The sequence below is a fragment of the Etheostoma spectabile genome, chromosome 5, assembly GCF_008692095.1.
Source record: "Etheostoma spectabile isolate EspeVRDwgs_2016 chromosome 5, UIUC_Espe_1.0, whole genome shotgun sequence".
NCBI lineage: Eukaryota > Metazoa > Chordata > Actinopteri > Perciformes > Percidae > Etheostoma > Etheostoma spectabile.
Window position 1 is genome coordinate 35,738,368 of NC_045737.1, and position 20,906 is coordinate 35,759,273.

Genomic DNA, 20,906 nt, shown 5'->3' on the forward strand with positions numbered 1-20,906 from the left:
TCTTTTCCTCTGAGATATTCTGGATTAAAATAATAGTACTAAACTAAAATATTGCAGAATTGAGGATAATGTGGCTACTCACACTGAGGAAGGAGTGAGACGAGGAGGAGGACGAAGATGAAGACGAGTGCACTGAAACTTGTCCAGGCGGGGCACTAGCCTTCTCCCTCTCAGACAGCCATCTTTTCAACTTTTGACCTATGGGAGATTATAAAGGATTTTAAAAATAACTGAGACCTGACGATGAGTGTGATGATTACTAGATTAGGACAGAAAAAGCCATAGTCGTACAACATACACACAACAGTCATTTTACCTCCAGAACCTGGGAGTTGCCGATGTACCGCTGCCTTGATCGGTTTGTGTTGTTGTGCGACTTTACTGTTGTAAAAGCTTGCATTCACCAAAGTCTGACAATAACTCAAGCCAACTAACTGATCAAGGCAGCGGTAGAGCAGCAACTCCAAGATCCTTGTCAAAGGAGTCTGATGGCAGAAGAGATAACAGCGTCTTAAAGGTCTGTCTGACAGCAAGGTAAAGCGCTGGAAATATTGTCAATAAAGCATCCACTTAAACTGATATGCATTTTTTTTTTTAGGTTTTTAGCTGTTGCCCCTGTCCAAATCCTCCGCCCCCCCCCACCTCCCCCACCCCCCCCCACACCCCCACACACACACACAGAGAAAAATCAGCATTTTGAAAATGAAAAGAATGTAACAGAACACATTTCAGCATTACTGGCTGACGTGTGCAACATGCAATGACGGGTCCTGAGTGAGTAGACATTGTTTGGCTAAAAAAAGTCACAGGCCAGATAATACCAGATTACTGTGTTTAATATTTTCACACACTTACTGTGCTTCTTGGAGTGGTACACCGCCTTGTAAGAGCCAAGCATTGCAAACGGATGGTAGGATAGAGTGAAGGGGTACACAATTGTGCACTAGAAGAAAAAAATAAAACGTAGAAGATTAACATTTCTAGAATTACGCAAGACAAACGTGTACAAAATAATTGTCTTGGCTTCTTCTAAGCATGCAGCCAGGATGCTTGCACCTTCTGGTTAGGGTATGAAGCAGCTGGTCTACACCGGTACAGAGCCAGGATTTCCTCCACCGGCAGGCTGTTCTGAAGCAGGAGAATGCTGCAAAGGTGAGCCACTAGCACACTGAACCTTTTCCTCATTTGCAGGTATTGAACTGTACTGGGACATCAAGATGATTTGATAAAAACTGCATTCAAGTATAAATGACACTCACCATAATTATCCCAGCAAATGATGACAGGATCATGGCCTTTCGTTCTAAGCGATTAGGGTACTGGGCACTTCCTGCTGCTCCACTGTGGTAAAGAGGAAAGTAGAGAGAAGTTTTATTCAATCTCCCAGTCGTGTATTTCTACCCAGGTAGGGGCATTGAACTGAAATATTTCAGCTTGTATGAGCCTTGAACAGTTAAAAGCACTTTATAGGATCCACTATCCCCAGCACACCCACCCACCCACCTTTTTTTGTACAAAGCTTAACTCTTTTATGACAATCTTTCTAAAGTTCTTGAAATTTTCCTAAACCCATGCCCTTTACCGCTGTCTTTTGTGTCACCTGTTGAAGGCAGGGTGAAATTGCCCATATTATGCTCATTTTCAGGTTCATAATTATATTTAGAGGTTGAACCAGAATAGGTTTATGTGGTTTAATTTTCAAAAAAACATTATTTTTATTGTACTGCACATTACTGCAGCTCCTCTTTTCACCCTGTGTGTTGAGCTTTCTGTTTTAGCTCCAGAGTGAGACATCTCACTTCTGTTCCATCTTTGTTGGGAGTCGCACATTCTCAGCAGCTAGAGAAGGACTACTAGCCAGTCAGGAGCAGAGTATGAGGCCCTGACAGTACCTAGGTAAGGACTACTAGCCAGTCAGGAGCAGAGTATGAGGGCCCTGACAGTACCTAGGTAAGGACTATAGCCAGTCAGAGCAGAGTATGAGGTCCTGTACGACCTACGGTAAGGACTATAGCCAGTCAGAAGCAGATATGAGGGCCCTGACAGTACCTAGTAAGGAATACTAAGCAGTCAGAGCAGAGTTGAGGGCCCTGCAGTACCTAGGTAGGACTACTAGCCAGTCAGGAGCAGAGTATGAGGGCCCTGACAGTACTAGGTAAGGATAGCCAGTCAGGAGCAGAGTATGAGGCCCTGAACAGTACCTAGGTAAGGGACTATAGCCAGTCAGGAGCAGAGTATAGGGCCCTGACATTAGTCAGGTAAGGACTCACTAGCCATCAGGAGCAGGAGTATGGGGCCCTGACAGTACCTAGGTAAGGACTACTAGCCAGTCAAGAAGCAGAGTGAGGGTCGCTGACAGTACCTAGGTAGGACTACTAGCCGTCAGAAGCAGAGTATGAGGCCCGAGTACCTAGGTAAGGACTAATAGCCAGTCAGAAAGCAGAGTATAATGAGGGCCCTGACAGTACCTAGAAGGACTACTAGCCAGTCAGGAGCAGAGTATTGAGGGCCGACCAGTACTAGGTAAGGACTACTAGCCATCAGAGCAGAGTATGAGGGCCCTGCCAGTACCTAGGTAAGGAATACTAGCCAGTCAGGAGCAGAGTATGAGGGCCCTGACAGTACCTAGGTAACGAACTAGCAGTCAATGGGCAGCAGTATGAGGCCCTGACAGTACTAGGTAAGGACTATGCCCGTCAGGAGCAGAGTATGAGGGCCTGCCTAGTACCTAGGTAAGGACTATAGCCAGTCAGGAGCAGAGATGAGGGCCCTGACAGTACCTAGGTAAGGACTAGCCAGTCAGGAGCAGAGTATGAGGCCCTGACAGTACCTAGGAAGGACTACTAGCCAGTCAGAGCAGAGTATGAGGCCTGACAGTACCTAGGTAAGGACTACTAGCCAGTAGGAGCAGAGTATGAGGCCCTGACAGTACCTAGGTAAGGACTACTAGCCAGTCAGAAGCAGAGTATGAGGGTCCTGACAGTACCTAGGTAAGGAGACTACTAGCCAGTCAGAAGCAGAGTATGAGTCCTGACGTACTAGGTAAGGACTACTAGCCGTCAGAGCAGAGTATGAGGCCTGACAGTACCTAGGTAAGGACTACTAGCCAGTCAGGCGCAGAGTATGAGGCCCTGACAGTACAGGTAAGGACTATAGCCAGTCAGGAGCGAGTATGAGGCCTGACAGTACCTAGGTAAGGACTACTAGCCATCAGGAGAAGAGTAGGGCTGACAGTACTAGGTAAGGACTACTGAGTCAGCAGTTAGCGACAGACCTAGTAAGACTACATGCAGTCAGGACAGAGTGTGAGGGCATGGTCCCTTTGGTGTGGACTTTGGGCTTGTTCACTTTGTAAACCTATAATATGCAAAACAAGATATATAAACACAATAAAGGAAAGGAAGAGCCAAAAGCATAATAAGAGCACTTCAAACTTCCCAGCAGATAAATTAGCTCAAATACTTTTTCAGGCTAGACATTTAGTTTAGTTTTATTGGTTTACACAAGAACTAATTCTACAGAGTAATATACACCTAACAATAAAATAGTGATAAGATTGTGTAAAAAAAACCCTGAAGGGTTTAATCTGGGCACTCTCCACGAATAATCCATTAAATGGAATTAAAAAATACTGAAAAGAAAAAGGGAAAAAAAGCCCAAAGTATTTTGTGATGCTTACACTATTATGCATCAAAGATGATAATCCAATAATATGTTATTGTGAAATCAGCCATTCTCAATGATGTGTACTGTTACTTTTGGTAGTGGAACGCAGAGGGTTTACTTCTAATTCTCAGTTCTTTTAAATCGAGGCTGAAGACCTTTATCTTTTTGATGCTGCCTTTCTTTAAATGACTGCTCATTTCTTTAAGGTTTAATTTCTTATGCTGCACTGTATTTTTAATTCTTGTGTTTTATCTGTCTTAATGTTCCTATTTTTTTTTTAACTGTCTATTCAAGTGTTTTATCGTTGTTAATGTTAACTGTTTGTACTTGTGTTTTATCTGTTTTAATGATTTTGTGTGAAGCACTTTGAATCGCCCTGTTGCTGAAATGTGCTCTACAGATAAAGCTGCCTTGCCTTTAACAGAGTATTTCCACACTGTGGTATTACTGTACTTGTTCCATGAAATTGTTAGTCCAACTTTAGTCTGTCAAAACAAAAGCAACTTACAAGCTGTCTCCATCAAGCACATCCTGTCCTCCATCTTTGTCCAACCACCACAGGGCAACACTAATGGCCAGGTCATAGTGAGCCTGCAACACGCACACGGAGAAAATACACAGCAACGTGACACTGAAGCACTTGTTGCAATGATCAGTTAATTCAATTCTTGAAATATTTGTTTTTTTACAGCTCAGCCCCTTAATTGTGTCTTCCATCCACTGATGTTTGTAGATGGGGCTGATGGGTTAGGGTTAGATGATGTTTGTAGATGGGTTAGGGTTAGATGATGTTTGTAGATGGGGCCATTTCGTCACAGCTGTTTTTACCAGTTCATCCAGCATTGTGGAGGTCCCCTTCCCCTTTGGATCAAAAGACGTTTCTCTCAGTTTCTGCCCAATGTAATCACCACTGTTAAGATTAAGAAAACATATAATCAGTTGGCGTTTAAAAAATTAGCTTTTTAACAATCTCTGGGCTTTTCAACAGCCACTCACATAAGCGCCTCAACCTCTCTTTTCAGCTGCCTTGCCTCCATTTTGTGAATGAGCTGCTTTCCTGTAGGACTCCTGCAAACCAAACAGGAAACATCTCATGAAAACAAATTACAAACCTGTGGCTAAAAGTTAGCTTGCATGACAACATTGTTAACCTAAAAATAAAAGTGTTAGTTCACTGCTGTATAGCCAAGACATGAACCTGACACCGTAGTGGTCCCACACACTACAGAGCTGCCAACACAGCGCAACAACACACCGAGCCAGTACATCTATCCACCTTTGTTGACAGAGTGTCCAACAAATCCCAAACTGGAATCCAGCTCTCCTTTGCAAAAAAAACCATTTAAAGCACAGATGAAAAATACAATCACTGGCATATTAAAACTAATTCAACACGCAAGCGTCTGATCACCACCCACAATTACTGTATGACCGTAAAAACAAGTTACAGACCTCAGTTGCACGATGCTAAAAAAAAAAAAAAAAAAAAATCAACACGGTGGCTGTTGCGGTCACGCAGCAATGAATATGGTGAAACCTTTCGGGGAACACAAGCCTTTGACAGCGATGTGGACAGACTGTGGCCAGGTGACCGGTCTCGGACTGATCATTTATGGACCCAACACCCCGTCACTCTGAAACGCATTACCAACCCAGATAATACTGGAAATAGAGCAGAACAGATGGTTCTCAAAACATACAGATTGGTGTCCAGTGTTTGCACCAGGAACGCAAATATAAAATATACACAATACAAAGAATGTAAACCAGTCAAACAATGTTAGTGTGACTCAAAAGACCAAGATCCAAAAATGTTTTTATTCATCTTAAGAAAACCACTCAACTTGAAAAATAATAATGCAGGTTAAAAAACCGGATCATCCAGACTTTGGATTGTATCTTCTGCGTTTACTTCTTCTTTTTCTTCCCGTCGCTGAACACTGGGAGAACTCAGAAACCTCGGCTGCGGTTGAGAAAATTTGTTTTATTTTTTTTTTTTTTTTTTTTGTTTATCCACGCATCATTTTGCTGTTCCCCCCCAAAAGAGAAAAATAATAAAAAAAAATTGTTGCTTATGTTTTCGGTATAATCAATAAGAAACAGGATTGCGGCAAGATGGCCTCACCTGTGAGGTCGGCTCCTTAGAATGATGACGCCTTTCCGCCTCCTGTTTTCCCTACTTTTCCAGTCTGGGGTCGTTGCAACGCGTGTTCGGTTAGAGACGTAAGGACTCGTCCTGCGGCAACAGAATCAATCACACAGTTGACGCCATCCCTTAAATCGTACTCTCACAGTTACAGTTTGAGTCTCACACACTGACAAGGTACGACCCCTGTTCAAGGTCGTACAGATGCTGGTAATTGTGTGTCGCTCACACACACACACACACACAACACACCCACAAAACACACACACACACACACAGACACACAAGTGGGGAAGGATGATACTTCAGCTGGATGTTCAACCTTCAATTTTTTTGGTTTCAATGAAAATAGTCCATAGAGCAAGAATATAGAAAGCATACCCAGTTCCAAAAGGACAAAAACGGTACTACTTGTCTGATCTGCCCCTGTCTGATCTGGCCCGTATGTGACCATGGATATGGCCCCTGCATGTCTCCATCGATCTGCTCCATGTATGTGATCATCTGATCTGCTCCCTTAATGTGCTCCCGAAGTCTGATCTGCTCCCTAATGTCAAACCTGGTGGATCTGCTCCGAGTATGTGCTCCATTCTGATTCTGCTCCTTAATGTGCCTCCCGGTCTGATCTGTCCCTAATGTGCACCCTGTCTGATATGCTCCCTGCATGTGCTCCCGGTTGATCTGCTCCCGCAAGTGTCCATCTGATCTGCGCCCTATAATGTGCTCCCTGTTTGATCTGCTCCCTTAATGGTCTGATCTGCTCCTTAATGTGCTCCATGTCTGATCTGCTCCCTTAAGTGCTCCGGTTGATCTGATCCTGTTCTGACCTGCTCCCTGGGGCACTGTGCGTGTCTCTGCGACACGCACAAAGGCAGCCTCTCTGAAATACGTCACGAACACAAAAGTTACCGTGGTATTGTGTGCAAAGTCAGTCAATTAATATGTACGCTTATGTTCCAATGAACGAGGGAAGGTCAACGGTACACATTAAATAAAGAAATAGGCTAAAATGGACTACCACACCCTGGAGAATAATTCAAGTGTTGAAGGCAGCAGAATCCTCGATCACGCCCCCATGCTTGATGTCTCGCTCCTGGGGAATTGTGGGTAAAGAGCCAAACTCTGTGCAGCAACACGCTGATCTTGCAAGCCACGGTGGCATCTCATCCCCAGAATGTGTGTCGTTTCTGATGAAATGACTCAGCGCGGTTTCCTTTGGATTCTGGTTTCTGTGGTTGTGTGGAGGTTGAACGTCTTTTTCTACACCGTTTTGCATCTGAGCCTTTTGTGACTTTGACGTGTTGAGTTTTGAATTTCAACAAGGTCAAAGATTTCATCCTTTTCACTGTATGATGGAATGTGAGTCCACACAGTAAAATTAACACGTAAGTTTTGGTGGGGTTTCTGTAAGGACCATTACATCACAGAGAGGGAGGCATCACCGCTTGCCTCAAGATAACATGCTCATCCTAATCTAAAATCTGTTGTTGCTACGGATACCTTTTTCCTTTCTTTCCTGTTCATTGAATTTATGACCAATGCCACTCCTCCCCTCGAAAGGCTCTTTATTATGGATTGACGTGTTTCTTCTTTTCTGGCTTTGGTTAGGGTTGAACTTCCGTTCCAGAAGTGGGGGTTCTTGTGTCCAGCTGGAATGACTCAGGGTATCGTTTGCAATCAGTCCTCTTGAAGGCTTTCAGAACCAAATGTTGGCAGAAAGGACGATTACAGGGGCGTGGCGTCCTTGACAAAACGCGCCATTACTTTGCCTGTGTGGGTGATTGGAATGTTTCCATAACCAACTGCCATCAATGGTATCACGGTTGTCCGATGGATCTTTGTAGAAGGCGTTAACTCCTGCTCCAAGGCACCTTATGCTGTTGATGCGCGTTCGGTGAGGCTGCCTATCTGGCCACTGAGACAACAAACGTCCATTCTATGATTCTGACGCCCCACAGATATTTTCTCTGTATTATGTTGATGTGGATTATTGTTCTTGTCATTTGTTTGTAAATCTGGACGTGGTCTTCATCTGAACAAAGCAACAACTCTTGTGGGAAGTTCTTGGGGTTTGAATGATTCATATTTTCCCGTAACCTTCTTGAATTCATGTGACCTTCCAATTTGGATATGAATATGTATTTGCTACGGCTACCTTTTCCTTCTGCGTCCTGTCATTTGAATGTCAAACCATCGCCTCCCTCTACAGACTCCTCTTCTACTAGGAGGAACTCATTTCTTCTCTTCTGGCTTTGTTAGGTTCTGAAACTCTGTCCTGAAGCGCCGGTTCTTTGTCCAGCGGCGGTACGGCATGAGTATGTATAATCAAATATCGTGAGGGCTTCCTGAATCCAGTAGTTGCAGACCCAAGGACGCGTCCAAGAGCTCGGTGTTTCCTGACAAAGGGCTCCATCGCTGGCTGGCTTTGATCTGACTGTTTATCACAACTGCTCCATCGGTTTCCCCCGGTTATGAGGCCCCCTCTTGTAGAATTGGCGTACTCCTGACTCCATAGGCACACTCTGCGTGTGGATGCTCCGTTCCGTGGGGCCACATCTCGGCCACTGAGACAACAACATGTCCCTATGCATCTCGATATCCGACTTCCCCCCAAATCTTGTATTTCTCTTTTGATGTGCGGTTATTTCCTCCATGTTGTAAATCTGGACGTGCGACTTCATCTGCACAAAGCAGTAAATCTTCTGGAAGTTCTTGGTCTTTGCATGCTTCATATTTTCCCTTAACTACTTCTTCCATTTTGTTGTGGACCATTTCCAACTTGGACAGACTGCACTCACTTTCCTGTGATAGCGGATCCAAACTGACAAATGTTTTCCTGGGGACCAAAGACACGCTCCTGCCTTTAATCCTGGACCTCCTGCATGTGATATTGGACGTGGCCTCTTCTGTTGTATTAATCTCCTGTGGTAATTTTACACCTTTGCTGGCTTTTGGTAATTCATTTTTAGGATCCATGAAATAATCGTCCAGGTCCGGCATTGCAATGTCTGGCGACTCCGTTTTTGACTTGGTAATGTCACAGGATTTTAATTTGTCCTTTAGCCTTTTCTGATTGTTGCCGGCTTTAGACTTGCAAAATGTGGGAATGCGAGATGTGATGACACGCCTACACTGTGTTTTGGGTGACTCTGATGCTGAGCGTGTGTTATCCTCTAGTGCAAGGCCATCTGTTTGTATCAACGTGCCAGTGGGTGCACTCTGAACCTCACTCAACCTAGAATCTGCAGACTTTTCCACCTGTGGATTTTCAGCCACACTCGACCCACAGGCTTGTTCCTTGTTCTTCCTGCTTTTCGGCCTGCACTCAGAGCGAACTGTTTTTTTTGGACTTTGTTTTCTACAGTGGACTATATCAGGGCAGAAAGTAAATTTGGTCCAGCTACATTGGGTGATCAGAAGCACAGTCTATCTTGGTTGTTACCATGTTTCTGCCCGCTTCTAATTTCCATGAATGATCCCACTTGGTACGGGAACGGTTGTCGAGAGTATGGCCTGAGGTTTTTCACACACGCTTACAGCTGAGGGGGTTGACTGTTCGGACAAAACAGGGGGACCGATTGATAATCAAACACAGTTTGATTGAGAGAACATCGATGACAGCCTCTCCACTTCCATCCCTAAGGCTGCTGGTCCTGGGAGGGACAGGGATTGATTTTCCGTTTGGGGGTTCGTTCGTAAAGATGGCTGAATTACTTTTCTCAGACTAAGTTACTGTGAAAAAAGGAAGTTGCGAAAAAAAATAAATAAATAAAGTACTTATTCCGGGGGAATCTTTCATCAGTATCTCAGGGCAAAAACCTAAACAAATGTGGATTTATAATGAGTAACACCAAAATTCCTAAAGCACCCTACACAGAAAATTGTCCCAGTGACGACCTCCCGCGTCTGTGGGATATTCAAGAACATTTGTGCCAATGTTTTTTTCAGGCAACTTGTCCGCGTGCGTTTCCGACGCTTGCGTGGAGACAGTAACAAATTCCCTAAAAGGTCTGGCCGGAGGAGGTAACTGATCTGATACAGGACTCTAAAGGACAGACAGAGATGGGAACCAAAAAGAAGAAATAATCTAGAAGTTTCTTCACAGCTGACTATGCAAAAAACTAAAAAAAACAAACCTGGAATCAACAATCGTGCTACCTGCACTATAAGATTTCTTCGGATGTCACAGATAAAGTTGTGTTGTCGTAAGAGGTTTTCTGTGATGGGATCTGTGGACGATAAGTGCCATTAGTTGATATGTGCAGACTTTTCTATGCTATTGTAATATTATGTGTGTGCATGTGGTTTAGAAAGCCCAGTCTGCTTTTAAAAAGCCACTCAGGGGGAACAAGACAAGAACTAAAGATCAAATAAATGGTGTCCTTATATAAGAATAACAGTAGAGCTCTTGATGGGCAGGAATAACCAATGTGAAAACGGAACCAGTCTGGGCTTGGGACTATCAAAAAGTTATTTTCAGTCCATAGTACTTAAAAAAACATGCGGCAGATGGACCAAGGTACCCCCGCTCGGCCGACAAGAGGCACTAATAACTTGTTGCCAATAAAAAAAAAAAAAGATCTGGCCCTCATAGCAACAAGAAGAGGAGGGCTCTAGCACTTTTGTTGAACTGAAAGGTATGTATTAAAAAGAAAGTGCAGCTCGCATGGTTCAATGGAACAACCTCTGTTCAGGTTTTGTCATAGGGTTTTGTTCAATATTTGATAGGGCAGCAACTAACTATTATTCATGTTGCTGAATTCGGTAGACTATTTTGTCCATTTGATAGACAGTTCATTTGGTCTATCAAACATGTCACGTAAAAATTGTTTCCCAAAGCCCAAGATGCGTCCTCAAATGTCTTGTTCTGGTTCCAAAATACTCAAAGATATTTAGATAATGCAAAGAGGAGAGGAAGAAGAAACTAGAAACATATTCACATTTAAGAAGCCTGCAAGCAGATAATGTTTACTTTGTTACTAATAAAAACCAAAGACTCAAACCATTAACTTTAGCGATAGTTGGCAAATATTAATAGGGGCGATTGCCGTAATAATCGCTGCAGTTTCAAACTATTGCAGCAAATACTGTAAAAGTATTCCTAACAAGATACTGTTATAACTAATAATTTTTTCGCTCCCCTATGTTACAAAAAACAAGCAAGTGTTGCGACTGTTTTTGCGCGGATCCTCTACCTGTATCTGAGAAACAGGGCCCGCCACCAGTTTTTAAAGTGCTTTGCACGTGTTGGCGGTGGACGGTTTTTTCAGTGATGAGAGAGTGTGAGAGAAAAACAAACATGAACATGCCGTTATACCCTTAATCCCTCTTCTCTTCCCGATCACAAACAGAAACACTTCTGAAACAGCACTTTTTGGGATCATAACGAATCTTGCCCTTGTATGGCAAGAAATGGTTGACTTAAGACAAACAGGGCCCTTGATGTAATCGCTGTTGTAACTCTAAAAATTTTGAGCAACAAAGTCCACCCAGTTCTCCTTTGCTGTTATTTATTGGTGGGACAGCTCGACAGCACGCGAGAGACTTCACTTGTCCTCGCGACTAGATCCACAACAATCCCCTTCGCAGCTGCTGCTCCTCTCCTTCTGGGCCTCCAAGGCCAGCGCCAGGGCCTTGTGTTCGGTCTTCAAAGAGACCGGAAGAAGGAGGAGGTGTCCGGTGTGGAGGATCACAATAGAACTGTAAAATAAAAGGTTCTTCTGTCAAAGGTCCAATTTTATTTCTATAGCACTTTAAAAACAACAAAGTGACCAAAGGCTGAACAGGGGTTGATTGATGGCAAATACCAATAAATAACAGTGTGAATAAAATCACTCCAAACCCAAAATACACTCAAAGGGAGACAAAAACATCAGAATCCGGTAACGATCGGGGTTTAAACCGCTCAGCCCAAACACCGTGTGAGTCTTCTAAGCGGTATTTTAACACGTTGTAGGGTCTGGCAGCTGTTTAATATGCAGGGGAGGTGTCCCATGGGGGGGGGGGGGGCCCCACTGCAAAGGCAAGGCAGCTTTTATCTGTAGAGCACATTTCATCAACAGGGCAATTCCAGTGCTTACAAATAAAATCATTAAAAAGATAGGAAAACCACGTAAAACAGTTAAAAAATCGACGCATTAAAAATTCAATACAGAAACATGATAGACATGTTAAAAACAAATAGAAACCTTAGGACACATAAACAAAAGAATAAAAGTTACAGGCAGCATTAAAGAAAATTTTAAAGAATAGAGGGCCATTATATTAAAGAAATTGGCCGATCCAACAAAGAAAGGTCTTCAGACTCTTGGATTTTAAAAGAACGGCGCATAGAGCAGAGGATCCATCTGCAGGTTTTCTGGAGTGGGAGTTTATTCAGATATGAGGAGATACGCAACTGAAAGCCTGATTCACCCTGCTTAGTTCTGACGATGGGACAGAAAGACTAGATTCCTGTACCATGACCCTGAGAGGTACCTGGGGGGGGTCAAAGAGTGTAGTAGCAGACTTGTGCTGTCCCAGATGACTGAGAGGTATGGGGGGGTCATAGTGTAGTAGCAGGAACCCTGTCCCAGATGAACTGAGAGGTTTCTGGGGGGGTCACGTGTACTAGTAAGAACCTGGCCCAGATGACCTGAGAGGTCTGGGGGGTGGGGTGCATAGTTGTATAGTAGTAGGTAGACCTGTCCCGATGAACCTGAGAGGTTGGGGGGGTCATAGGGTAGTAGTAGACCTTGTACCAGTATGACTTGAGACGGAGGGGGGGCGTGGGTAGAGTATAGTAGACAGGACTGTCCCAGATGACCTGAGCGGTCTGGGGGGGTAAAGCTGTAGTAGTAGACATGTCCCAGTGACCTGACGAGGTTGGGGGGGTAATAGGTTAGTTCAGCAGATCAGAAATGTATTTTGGAACGAAACAGTTAAGTGATTTATAAACTAGCAAGTAGTACTCTGAAATCCATTCTTTGAGACACAGGAAGCCAGTGTAACGATTTCAGAATGGAGGAATTGGTATTAGTGAGGATGGAGTTGATGTGATCCAGTCCTCGGTCTTAGTGATGGCATGGCATGGTATGTGATCCGGTATATTGAGTCTTAGTGAGGACGGGAGTGATGTGATCCAGTCTTCCTGTCTGTGAGGAATGGAGCTGATGTGATCCAGTCTCTGGTCCTTAGTGAGGGATGGTTAGTGATGTTGATCCAGTATCTTGGGCTTAGTGAGGCATGGGTACGGGAGGTGATCTCCAGTCTCTTGGTCTTAGTGAGGACTGTAGGGATGTGATCCAGTCTCCTGGTCTTAGTAGGAATGGAGTGATGTGCTACAGTCTTTGTTCTTAGTGAGGACTGGAGTGGAGTGATCCAGTCTCTTGTTTATGGGACCGGATCTGGAGGGATGTGATCCAAGTCTCCTCATGGTTCTTAGTGAGGACTGGAGTGTGTGATCCAGTTCTCTTGGTCGTAGTGAGGACTGGAGTGATGTGATCCAGTCCTTGGTCTTGTGAGGACTGGAGGGATGTGATAAGTCTTCCTGGCTCTAGTGGGAATGAGTGCCACCCAGTGAGTGATCACAGTCTCTTGGTCTAGTGGGCTGGAGTTGATGTGATACAGCTCTATGCACTATTTATTATATGGCCCTATTCTACTATATCGCCCAAATGCTACAACACCTCTGTTAGTTGCACAACACAAAGTCACAAATATTGGGTATTGTAAATGTGTTCTCAAATGAGGACAGACTTACTGAGAATCTGTTTTTGATCCTTTGTTGCAGCTGCAGTTTTTTGGGGAGGGGCTTGACAGGCGTAATCATGGTATCATGGGTAACATCGCTGGATCGCAATGTGTAGAGCTTCCCTGAAGTGACGAAATTAAATTAACTAAAAGAAAACACAACATGTTAAACAACTTCGAACACACACCACAGGGATTTTAGAACAACAGAAGACGTTGTAACACAGTGGGGCTCTTCCGTTGGTTATGTGCACTGTGGTAGAAGTATTCAGTCCTTTAAGTAACTAATAATTTCAGATTTTTGCGCAAAACTTTACTCTATTTGTGAAAATGCACATTAAGAAACACATGGACTGATAATGAAATTCACAATTTTATTTATAGTATTCAATTAATAACTAAGAGTTATCTCGAGAACTATACAGGACACAACAGGTCTATTAGTGTCCTCCAGAGCAGCAACATGGGACACAGTGGAGAGGAAAAAAACTTCCTTTTAGGCAGCAAGAAAAAGAAACCTCGGCAGACCAAGGCCCAGACCAGGACAAGACCCAGGCCCAGACCCAGCTACCAGGTCTCTGGTAGGCGGTCTCTGTACGGACGGTTGGGGGGTACGAAAAGAGCACCTAGCTAGCTTGGGCTTCGACCGTTATTGGTTCAACGCTAGAGTAACCAATAGCAAAAAAGCCAGCCGGTCTATGGTATTAACGGACAACTCCTTTCCCCATCTGCAAACACCAAATCATGCCCAAACAAGGAGTGGAACGTCTTAGGATTATGCTAGCTAGCTAAGCTGCTAAGGTAGGTGTTTAACTTAGCTAACAAAACCGTGGTTACGTTATCGTCTCCAAACGTTAACGTTAACGGTAGCTTATTTGATCGCTTCATTCGGGATGAATCCGCTTTGCAAACGTTTATTACGTCACTAACTAGCACGTTACTCTTGCAAAATATGGGACAAAAACCTACCGTTATTAAACGTCAACCAGCTGACGACATCGCTCGACCAAATTGTCCTGTTGGCGACTGTTGAATAATCAAAGAAGCTAGTATTTCTGACCTAAAAACGTGGATATCGTGTGAAACGGGGGACCCGGAAAAAAGAGCTCATTCTATTTGAAACATACAACTAAAAGTCCGCCCTTGAATCGCGAATGCGCTTGGGGGGAGAATAGGAGACGCAGGCCAATTCAGAAACGAGATACCTCTCTTGCCTGCCTCCATGCGAATGGCTTTGCATTAACCATTCAACAGCTACTCTGATCAGCCTTACATCCATTGACATAACTCAATATATTTTTTTTCATCATTTGAACCACGAAACTATCAAACGGGATGTGGTTTCAGAGTGTTTTTTGCGACGGTCGTTTAATTTAAAAAATCTGAATATAAACGAAGAAAACATAAGTGGCTTTCCGTTTTTGGGTTTTAATTGCAACGATCAAACGAAATAAAACATAAACCGATCAAAACATACAGCGGACCAAAAGCAGCTCTTTGGCTTTGTTGCTTGTATTTTATTTACATCAGATCAGAATCAGCTTTATTCGCCCGGTATGATACATACGATGGAATTGTACTTTGGCGCATCGTTACTAATAATGTTGCTCTAAAAACAACAAACCAACCAAAACAGCAATATACACACTAAATAGGTACAACAACAGTACATACTCTAAAAAAGAAAATATACGAGGCGTGAGTAACAAGTGCTGCAGTCCACCCTGAGTTAAATATGGCGATAGTGCGAGGATACTGGGCATAAATAGTATTATGTTATATTACAATATGAACAGTATAACATGATGGGACAGCTTGAACATAGAAAATGAGAACGATGAATGAATAACAAATAAGAGAGATGGGCGACGGGATGATGAATACAATAGTAAAGAATAAAAAGAGAAGTTAATATGAGAATGTGAATCGAAATAGTAAATAATACAATTAATAAGAGAGATATCGAGAATGGGAATGATGGAGTAAAAGCAGGTAAATAATAAGAAGAGATATGAGAATTGGGAATGGATGAGTAAGAGAGTAAATAATAAATAATGAAGAGAGATATGAGAATGTGGGAAGGATGAAGTAAATAATACAATACCATAATAACAAATAATAAGAGAGATATGAGAGGGGGGGGGGGGGCATGGGAGAATGATGAGTAAATAATAAATATCGAGAGAGATGAGCAATGGGAATGATTGAGTAAATAATAAAGCGTAAGAGAGATATGAGAAATGGGATGATGAGTAAATAACAATAATAAGAGCGATATGAGAATGGGAATGCGGAGTAAAGAGTTAAATAATAACTAAGCAGAGAGATAGAGAATGGGAATGAGAGTAAATAATAATCTACGAGAGATATGAGGAAGGAATGATGAGTTTCAAGAGTAAACTAATAAAAATAAGAGAGATATGAGAATGGGAACTGATGAGTAAAGAGTAAATAATTAAAACAAACGAGAGATATGCGATGGAAGGATGAGTAATAATAAATACTAAGAGAGATGAGAATGGAAGGATGAGTAAATACTAAATAATAAGAGAGATATGAGAATGGGATGATGAAGGACAAGAGTAAAATACTAAATAAATATAAGAGAGGATATGAGAATGGGCATGATGAGTAAAAGAGTTAAAATAATAATACGAGAGAGATGAGAATGATGAATAACCTAATTAATAATAAGTGAGATTGTTACTGGGTTATACCGAAGTTGCACCCTGACAGAGGGTAATAAGTGAAACTGATGAGGTACCGGTTTAAACATGTCACCCCTGACATGAGGGTAATAAGTGCTAACTGATGACGGGAAACTGTCACCCGCCACTGAGGGTAATAAGTGAGAACTGATGAGGTTACACATGTCACTGACACTGAGGCGTAATAAGTGAAACTGCGCGGTAAATGTCCACTCCTGAACTGAGTGGTAATAAGTGATAACGAGGTAACAGGCACCCTGGACACTGAGGGTCATAAGTGATTATACTGATGAGTAAACCGGTCACCCTGACAATGAGGGTAATAAGGATAACTGATGAGGCTAAAACCATTCACCCTGACACGAGGGTAATAAGTGATAACTGGATGAGGTAAACATGTCACCCTGACACTGAGGGTATAAATATTAACTGAGGAGGTAAACACGGCACACGACACGGCGGGTTATTTAAGTGATAAACTCGAGGAGGTAAACATGTCACCTGACATGAGGGTAATAAGTGATGTAAACTGAGGTAAAACATGCACCCTGAACTGAGGGAATAAGTGATTAAATGGATGAGGTAAAATGTCACCCTGACACGGAGGGTATAAGTGATAAACTGATGAGGTAAACACTGTCCCCTGACCCACGAGGGTGATAAGTGCTAACTGATGAGGTAAACATGTCACCCTGACATGGGGTAATTATTGATAACGCTGAGGTAACTTACGTCACTCGCACTGAGGGTAATAAGTTTATCAACTGATTGAGTAAACATTGCATGACACTAGGGGTAATAAGTGATAAACTGCTGAGGTAAACTGTTTCACCCTGAACTGAGGGTAATAAGTGGATAACTGAGAGGTAAAACTGTCACCTGACATGAGGGTAATAAGTGCGAAAATGAGGTAAACATGGCACCTGCCACTGAGGGTAATAGTGATACTGAGGGAAACATGTCACCAGGACACTGAGGGTCATTAAGTGATAAATAACTGATGAGGTAAAACATTGTCACTGACACTGAGGGTAATAGTGATACGATGAGGTAAACATGTCACCCTGACATGGGGTAATAATGATAAATATGAGGTCAAACAGGTCACCCTGACAATGAGTGGTAATAAGTTTAACTGAGAGGTAAACATGTCACTGACACTGAGGGTAATAAGTGATAAACTGATGAGGTACACTGTCCACCATGACCACGAGGGTTAATAAGTGATACTGATGAGGTAAACATGGTAACCCTGACCAATGAGGGTAATAAGTTATATACTGATTGAGGTAAACATTCAATGACACTGAGGGGAAATACGGAGCAACTGATGAGGTAAACATGTCACCCTGACACTGAGCGGTATATAGTGATACATGGCTGAAGGTAATACATTGTCACCTGACACTGAGGGTAATTAAGTGATAACTGATGAGGGTAACACAGGTCACCTGACAGTCGAGGGTAAATAAGTTAACTGATGAGGTAAAATGTCACCCTGAACGAGGGGTAATAAGTGATAATGATGGAGGTAACATTGTCCCTGCACTGAGGGTAATAAGGTATATAACTGATGAGGTAAACCTGTCACTGACACTGAGGGTAATAAGTGAAACTGAGAGGTTAAACATGTACCTGACACTGAGGGTAATAAGTGCATAATGATGAGTGGTAAAATGTCACCCTGACACTGCACAGTTGACTAGCCAGGAGATGGCAGCCAGTGCAACAGTGGAGGATGACAAGCGGCCATTAATGTTTCAATCTCTAGTTCTGGGTGCGTTCTTCTGATTTATGGAACAACAGTGCGGGTCTCATTGGTCAGGGCTGTCGGTTGTCGCGGCTTCTTTCAGGTGTTTTAAAGATGTCCCGAGGTTGGAACGCTTCCTGCATTGAGGCACATTAATAAGCCTTTAACGGGGTAATTAGACAGTTCTTGTACTTTGATTACGTAAGTTGCCTGCGTCAAACTGCTTCAGGAGGAGGTGGTTGTACCCGACGGTCGTTGCCTACGAGGGGCACAATTAGCTAGCTTGGTAAGGCAGCTAGGATACCGTCTCAAGGACGGCGACTAGGGATGACACCGCCCTCATATCCCTGTGATTGAAGTAGTGCTACCTGCTCTGGTTGATGGGTAGGTTTCACACACTGGACGGGATGGTTAGGGGAGTCAGGGTCACGCCATTCAGGGCAACTAGGGGCCGGGAATTGACTTCACCATCCTAGGACGAAGAAAATACACAACATCCTTAATTAATGAAGCAGCGTGGCTACCGTTAGCCAACCTAACTCTATATTATTTAGTATGTATTTTAACGGTAGTGCTGCTGAATGGGGTTGTAAATGTCGCATATTACAAAAACACACTGACACCTAAAACTACATTTTACAAAAATGTAATTAAAAGTACGCTGTAGCTGATAGCTACAATAGGTGTTGCTGCGTAAAGTAGACAGATGATTAAAGTCAGATATTGGGCCGTGTCGTACTCTGCTGCAGGACTATCGCCACATCCAGGGATAGGGGCATTATCGCGTGTGTGCATGATATTAGTGATATTGATTATCATGTCTGAGAAGTGCGGAGGGCTAAGGTCCTAAACCATCCTGCGGCCTCTCGCTGGTGATCCACCTGATGGTTGGAAGAATAGTGATGCTGCGTGATCTTCGGCTTTATCCCCCCACTGTTTACCCTTTTCATATGATCTGACATAGGATGCATTGAAAATCAGAGTATGTAGGTTCTTCAAAGGGTAGTGTAGAGAGGATTTAGGCGGTTTACGGTATTTATCATTGGTACAGTAACGTCGTAAACGAACGAGGAAGGGAAGGTCGTCAGGGTGTAACAGAGATGATTAGAATGCACGCGTTCACATTCCTGATTTCATATTGTATGACAATCCAGCAGGGTGGGGAAAAGTATATACTATTATTATTTAATAGTCACCACTGTGAAAACTGTGTTACAACTGGATTATTGTTACTGAATTCAATGAATGAAAATCAACAAAGTACTCAATTTTTCAGCTGGACCCTTGAAATAATGTTATTTAAAACACATAGCGTTAATTCATTTTCTGTCCATATATTTAATCAATACTAATCGTTTTAGATATTTTGTATGTGTGGTAGGTACTAGCAGTCGTTAATTTTTACAAAACATTTATTTTATGCTCTTCAGTTGATTGAATGCAGAAGAGTTTTCATTTTGAAGTAACTAAAGCGTTAAAAGACATCCGTAGTGGATAGAAGTAACAATATTTCCCTCTGCAAATGAAGGGGTAGGAAATATTAAATATATATAAGGAGCTGGAAAGAAAATACTCAAGTAACACAGTACCTCAAATTGGGTGCTTAAATACAGTAGCGAGTACATTTTACTTTAGTTAAATTCACCTCCCGAAATGCAGGGGAATCAAATCACTAGATAGTAGGAATAACTATCTATGAGTAGAGAGTTAATTAAATAAAAGTCTAAACTACATCTTTTTGCCCTTGAGGGAAAACACAAACAGACATTTCAGATAAGCAAGAAAAAATCTCATAGCTCAAAATGATAATATAATAAAGTAAATAAACTATAATACAAATTTTCATTCAGTTACATTGAAATTTAGTTGGCGTTTCAGAACAGCTCCGCTCAAATACAAAAAGAAAAGGATGCACCAAAGTTAGACAACACTCCCACATGTAGTACAAACGATGAAACGCACCTCAACAGACATCAGATGTTTCATGATATCTGAAATAAGAAACCCAGAATCAGATCTCTTGTACATACCGTCCTTGGATATTTTAGAAAGGTGTTAATATTTGAAACACTAAATAAAAGTGTTACACGAAACGTTGACTTCCTTCAAGTTGTTGGTATTGTATCACGGTTTAGTTTCCCAAAATTGACTTTCTTTTGACGGTCATTAACCCGTTTGCAACTGCGTGTATTTCTTCACATTTCCAACTGTCACTGTGTTTGTGTGCACGGTGTTGTACAGGACATTTAGTAAGAAGTCAGTAAGTACCAGTGATGTTGAGATCGGTTATAAACACACAGTCAGATCGTCGTTAACAGGCGATAAGAGGGCCGAGTCAGGGACTTTCCTCATTGCTTTTGAAAGCGCTGATAATGTACAAATCGTAGTAGTTCTCTGATTCCCCTTTTCAACCAAGACGAACAGTGGCATTATCCAGAGTAGGAAAATGATTAATTACCGGCTAGCAGAAACAAATAAAAAAACGGCTCTAATTAGCATAACCACAGTGAGGATGAGTGTTTCTAGGTTTGTGGGACGACTGAGTTAAGTGCACAATTGTTTGCATATGCTCATTTAGACAAAGTTATATCTATCTGTTAAAATTCTTGGTCGTATACTAATCAGCCGCCTGGTGTGTGGGTGTGGTTTTCTATATATATATATATCTATCTATCTATCTATATATATATATATATACTTATCTATATATTCTTATTCATAGCCATACCGAACCTGTAAACTCTGTAAACCCCTTAGGATATTATGTTATTGCCCATATCTGTAAATTTTTCATCTTTAAGTAACTCCCCTGCTATATTCGATTCAGGTACGTATTAGCACATCGCGTATACACTCTTTATCCTCCCACTCTTGGGTCTCACCTGTTTCTATTTGGCCTTCGCTC

General features: G+C 42.4%; 1 protein-coding gene and 1 long non-coding RNA gene across 4 annotated transcripts in view; one reads left to right on the forward strand and one right to left on the reverse strand.

Annotated features, from left to right (window-relative positions):
- Positions 1-20,906, reverse strand: part of c9h2orf80 (chromosome 9 C2orf80 homolog) — a 27,398-nt gene that overhangs the window by 936 nt on the left and 5,556 nt on the right. The window contains exons 2-8 of one of the 3 annotated variants that reach the window (XM_032515163.1): positions 4,663-4,734; positions 4,495-4,576; positions 4,175-4,257; positions 1,260-1,341; positions 1,057-1,128; positions 856-943; positions 83-198 (exon numbers count right to left, since the gene is read on the reverse strand). In XM_032515163.1, coding sequence (XP_032371054.1) covers positions 83-198; positions 856-943; positions 1,057-1,128; positions 1,260-1,341; positions 4,175-4,257; positions 4,495-4,576; positions 4,663-4,703 — 564 coding nt within the window. In that variant the 5' untranslated portion in view covers positions 4,704-4,734. Of the gene's footprint in view, positions 1-82; positions 199-855; positions 944-1,056; positions 1,129-1,259; positions 1,342-4,174; positions 4,398-4,494; positions 4,577-4,662; positions 4,735-20,906 lie in introns of those variants that run through there. The other 2 variants (XM_032515162.1, XM_032515164.1) reach the window with 2 other exon arrangements.
- The window catches only part of LOC116688949 (uncharacterized), an 18,668-nt gene continuing 670 nt past the window's right edge, over positions 2,909-20,906 (forward strand). The window contains exons 1-2 of the long non-coding RNA XR_004331894.1: positions 2,909-2,973; positions 14,129-14,131. This is a non-coding gene — a long non-coding RNA (uncharacterized LOC116688949). The remainder of the gene's footprint in view (positions 2,974-14,128; positions 14,132-20,906) is intronic.